The sequence below is a fragment of the Penaeus chinensis genome, chromosome 2, assembly GCF_019202785.1.
Source record: "Penaeus chinensis breed Huanghai No. 1 chromosome 2, ASM1920278v2, whole genome shotgun sequence".
Lineage (NCBI taxonomy): Eukaryota > Metazoa > Arthropoda > Malacostraca > Decapoda > Penaeidae > Penaeus > Penaeus chinensis.
Genome location: NC_061820.1, coordinates 42413044 through 42418043, shown reverse-complemented (window position 1 = coordinate 42418043; position 5000 = coordinate 42413044). Strand labels below are relative to the sequence as shown.

General features: G+C 36.4%; 1 protein-coding gene across 2 annotated transcripts in view; it reads right to left on the bottom strand.

Moving 5' to 3' along the window:
* Positions 1 to 1853: 1853 nt before the first annotated feature.
* The window catches only part of LOC125032922, a 34052-nt gene continuing 30905 nt past the window's right edge, over positions 1854 to 5000 (bottom strand). For both annotated transcript variants that reach the window (XM_047624321.1, XM_047624328.1), the window contains exon 4: positions 1854 to 5000. This exon is cut by the window's right edge and continues 145 nt beyond it. In XM_047624321.1, coding sequence (XP_047480277.1) covers positions 4936 to 5000 — 65 coding nt within the window. In that variant the 3' untranslated portion in view covers positions 1854 to 4935.

The window sequence follows — 5000 nt, the reverse complement described above, 5'->3', positions numbered from 1 at the left end:
TGTGTGTGTGTGTGTGTGTGTGTGTGTGTATGTATGTATGTATGTATGTATGTATGTATGTATGTAAGTATGTATGTATGTATGTGTCTGTGTGTATCTGTAAGTATTTGCTTCACTGTAGTTAGTCCAAGGTGACACCCCTACATTATCATATCAACGTCGCCCTCCAGTAAGCACAAACCCGTGACTTTACTTTCGTACCACAACCATCACGCTGAAGATCAAAGGAAAGGTAAAGGCAAAACAGAAATAAAAAGGAAGAACAACTTAAAGAGAGCTTTGTTGCATACGTAAGGCAGAAAGTATTTTAATGACAAAGTAATTATGTTTCGCAGATCGATGGTGTTAGCGCTTGATGGAATTTGTCTCTCCCTCACTCTTGGATTACTCTTTCCTAGCACTCTTTAACTCTTTGCTCACGCGCACAATAGCTCTTACATATCTTTGGAACTTCATACACACATATCTATTTTTGGTGTCATTTCTTTGTCGTGCTTCATTATTTTTAAGTATTTGATTTTTTTTTTTTTTTCACGAAGGATTTGGGTAAAGTAAGTTTCGTGTGAGGAGACATGACTAAGCAAAATACCAAAAGGATTAAGACATTTTTTTGTACGGTCTTCTATTTGATCACATTTTTAGTCACAATTGTCATATTTTTCATATTTGGTTTTCGTATTTTTATTTTTTTTAACGAATTACTACACACTTTCAAAACGCGTGCCATACTTGACTGCAAGTTTCCCCACAATGGCTGTTTTAATGCTCTCTAGGGTCCTTCACGCTACACAATGGTAAATAAATGTAGTATTGGCGTGATATCGGATTGTGACAGATGATAATCCAATACTAATAAAATTCGTGTACCGCTGACATAGATCAATGGTACGTATAGTGTGAGTGCGTTGGAAATACCACTGAAATATGTTACAACAAGCGACGTGGAATGCATTCATTCGAAGGTCCGTTCTGAGATCACTATACGTCCTTTCCTATTTGTATTTTAATATTCATTAACTCTGTTTATTTCAGGAATTTCATGAATGTAAAATGATATGCATTTTTAATAAAGTGGTGATATAAGTTATTAAACTATCTATTATGGTAAAGAGCTGTGTATACCTTTTCCGTGTATTTCAGAGTATGTTTATATATTTTAAACTCCGACAGACTGCCTTTCTTCAGTTAGTCCAGTTAGTATTCTTTGGATTGTTAACGTGACCAGTGTAATCATGAAACATACTGCTTTTAATAAACCATACTATTATATTCACAAACTAAATACATTTCATACTCGTAACGTCAAGCAATTTTTAGATGGGTGTGGGACCAAGTCCTCCGAAAGTCTACGGTATCCGATATTCGCGTTTCACTACCTACGTTTGTGCAGTTAGCCAGGGTGGTAAATAAAGGATTAAACTAAATCAACAATGGATAAAATCATGGTGTTGTGCCCGCAATAATCAGGCTTGGCTAAAGGATGTACTGGCTGGCAGATAAAATAAAATATGCAGGAGAAAATATGTGAAAATTATACAATACATAGATTGTATTGTATCTTCCAATCATATTGTTTTAAGTTCATTAGGTATCTATTTTTTAAGGATAATGATGCCTTATCAGTGTCTGATATGTTTTATTATTAATTGCAGCAATAAACAGAAATTGGAAAATATCCGTGATTCATGACATAGTAAGAATGTATGCATTAGTCCTAATATAACATACAAATAAAAATTAAAGCATACAGAGCCATGAAACACACACTATATATAAATGTGCGTGTATGTATATATAAACATATGTATATATATGTGTGAGTGTGAGTGTGTGTGAATGTATGTGTGTGTGTGTGTGTGTGTGTGTGTGTGTGTGTGTGTGTGTGTGTGTGTGTGTGTGTGTGTGTGTGTGTGTGTGTGTGTGTGTGTGTGTGTGCACGCGTGCGTGTGTGTATGTATGTGTGTGTGCAATATTTACTATTTACAAACCTAAAGCTATAGCTGAAATTAGTCACATCAAAATATACGAGACATTCCACCTTTCCACGATATACCACAGCATCACAGCATCACGTAGAGTATCCTCCCCTGACACGGAATTCTAGCGAGATGCCAGGGTCGATTTTCAAACAATACAGAGAGAAAACGGCGGTCACTAATTCACAAGAAAGCTTATATCTATTACGAAATAAATGACGTCACATCATCCTGTTATGTGTCTTGAGTCAGTGTGGCAATGTTTAAGATGTATGTTTTGAAGAGATGATTTGCATATTATTTACAAGTGTTGCTTACAGTTAGGGATGATTAATGAGAGTATGGTTTCTGCAAATTCTGCAAGAAATGTAAGAGTTGCAAAGTCGATGATCAAAATGAAAATATAAGCTCTTTGTATCGGGATGAAGCCTTTGAACAAGAACCTTATTCGTCGAAAAAAATGACAACTTGAAATAATGAATAACCATTTAAATAAGTCAATTTATTTTAATTTCTTCCGTATATATGACATATTTTACACGTTTCTTCAAAGGCCCATAGTAACTGCTTCGTTGCATTTTTTAGCACTGCAGAGTTTCGGCGTCTACGATGTAGTTACGCTGCTTACATGATGATCGACCCAAAAAGTTCACAAAAATGAAAACAGAGAATTAATTAAAAAAAAGGGAAAACATCGAGTCCTAATCTCTGCTTTCTCCAGCGATCCTTTCTTTCTTCACCATCGAGAGGTTTGTTTCTTAGGAATGAACTCAGGGACCGACCGTCAATGACAGGTTATCTTGCGATGTTTTGAGACGGAGAACGTGACTCGACGTTGCGCCTCGCCATGACAGGACACACAGCCTCGTCAAGTAAACTATGCAGGTTCCCTTTCTTACCTATTTACTAAGTTTAACCCATTTTCTTCCCTATTTCCGAAAAGTGGCATCCTAGCTGAAATGATAAAGACCTGACATATCTGAGGCATTCAGGAGGACTAGTTGTAGGTGCTGAACAGACGCTCAAGGAGACAAATTCGGTCACCTGTTTTTCATGTAATGCTTTCCCTTGTTTTCCACATTCTTTATTCACACTTCTGGAAACTTTTGGATGGCGCCTTGTTAATGTAGCATCTTCTTCCAATATACATAACATAGATCCGATGCACACGATTTTGGTAAATCATACAGGAGATCACGTTTATAAAGAAATTATATAATTTTCGGAATAACAGGCAAACATCTGAAAGAACATTACCTACTTACCATTACGGAGATCACACGTAGAGTACAAATATATATACTCCATTCTAAAGTAAAGTGTACATAGTGTAAACATGTTGCTCTTATATCTAAATGGGTTTAAATATATATAATATGATATCTATAATATATTTACTATTATTCTAATCGCTTGGGTATGTAATTATAAGGCTTCCAGCAAACTAGAAATCTTGTTTTGAAAATGATTATGGTATTTACATGTAATTGTCTAGTGTGTAAACAGCAATAACCCGTTTTTTTTCGCTTATCAATATCACAACTGATAGCTCCTTTTTTTACTCACTCTTCAAGTAACGTCTTTAGATTAACAGATCAATATGAACTGACAATAACAGCAACGCAAGTAATTATATATATAAGAGAGAGAGATGGATAATAATAATAGGGCTTCTATCCAACAGAAAGGAAAGTAGAAGAAACAAAAGACGATCAAAGAACTACTGTACTACATCAACGCATGACCCAATTTTGTCGACGCCGTTCTCTCCCTCTCCCTCTCTCTATCTATCTTTCTCTCCATGATGGCTTTAATGTGACTCTTTCCTACCCCGAAGTCTCGCCTGAACCCTTCATTTTCTTCCGAAGAAGGTAATTTGGGTCCTCGAGCAGATATTTCTCAGCTAATGCCGGATGCGGAGGTGGAAATGTCCGCCTTGGGCCATTGTGATGAGGGTGCAGTCGATATTTACGACGGAGGACATGTGTCAGACGTAAGGCCTTTGGGAGCGTATTTCCCTAATTATTCCAGGATGTTATTAGAGAACGGCAAGTCGAAAGAATTATTCGGAGAAGTCTATCTCATTTTTCTTGGTAATCCGTTTGTCTTTTTTTTATGCTGGTGTGGTTATGACGACGTAACTAGGGTACAAGTATGTTACATAGTTCATATCACTTATACTTGAGATCACTACCACCATTATTTTTTTTTCCTAAATTAATAAAAACAATGATAATTATTTATATATGATATTTACAATAGAAATATAATCTGGATAATAGCCAACACACCTAACATATTTCTTTAACAATAAAATTTTCAAGAATTTTTGAAACGATTGTGATGTAATTCGTGTTACAAATCCCGTGCTCTGTATTCAAAAGTGTTCTGAAACCTTACCTGCACTACCTGTAACATACACCCCAGGGTAAAACAATTTTCAAATTAAGTTTGTACTGTAGCAACAATCATTAATATCAGTGACATTTCACACAGACCAATTTTCGATTAAAATGCCGTTTTCTCCACAGCAAGTCCAGTCACCAATATTCTGCTCTGTATATATGTCCGTGTCCTTGGGAATAATTCACGACATTTCCAGAGAAGATGCTTAACGGATGCAGAAGTAACCTATCACAATAGCACGCTGGAAAATCGTCAAGGCGTATCACATTTCTTGCTTCAGGTGTCCATTCTGATTCATTCTGTTAACATCTGAATGTGTATAATATTTTCCGGTGCAAGAGACCATTCGGAACGGCATTTTCTCACTTGTATTATCCATCTATACACACACATCAGGTCAAATCAATACATATTATCACATTCCTCCCCTCACAAAACTCTATAGACTTTTATTAACCCACACATTTAACATCACGAAAAAAAATCAAAATCAAAATAAATCTCAACATAAAAACGCGACCCCCGACGTCCCTTGACCCCTGCACGTCGTGACCTAAGACATGACCTCCTCTAGTCTCAGGTCACCCGCGTCCTGCAGGTCTTCGTCAGTAGATCCCG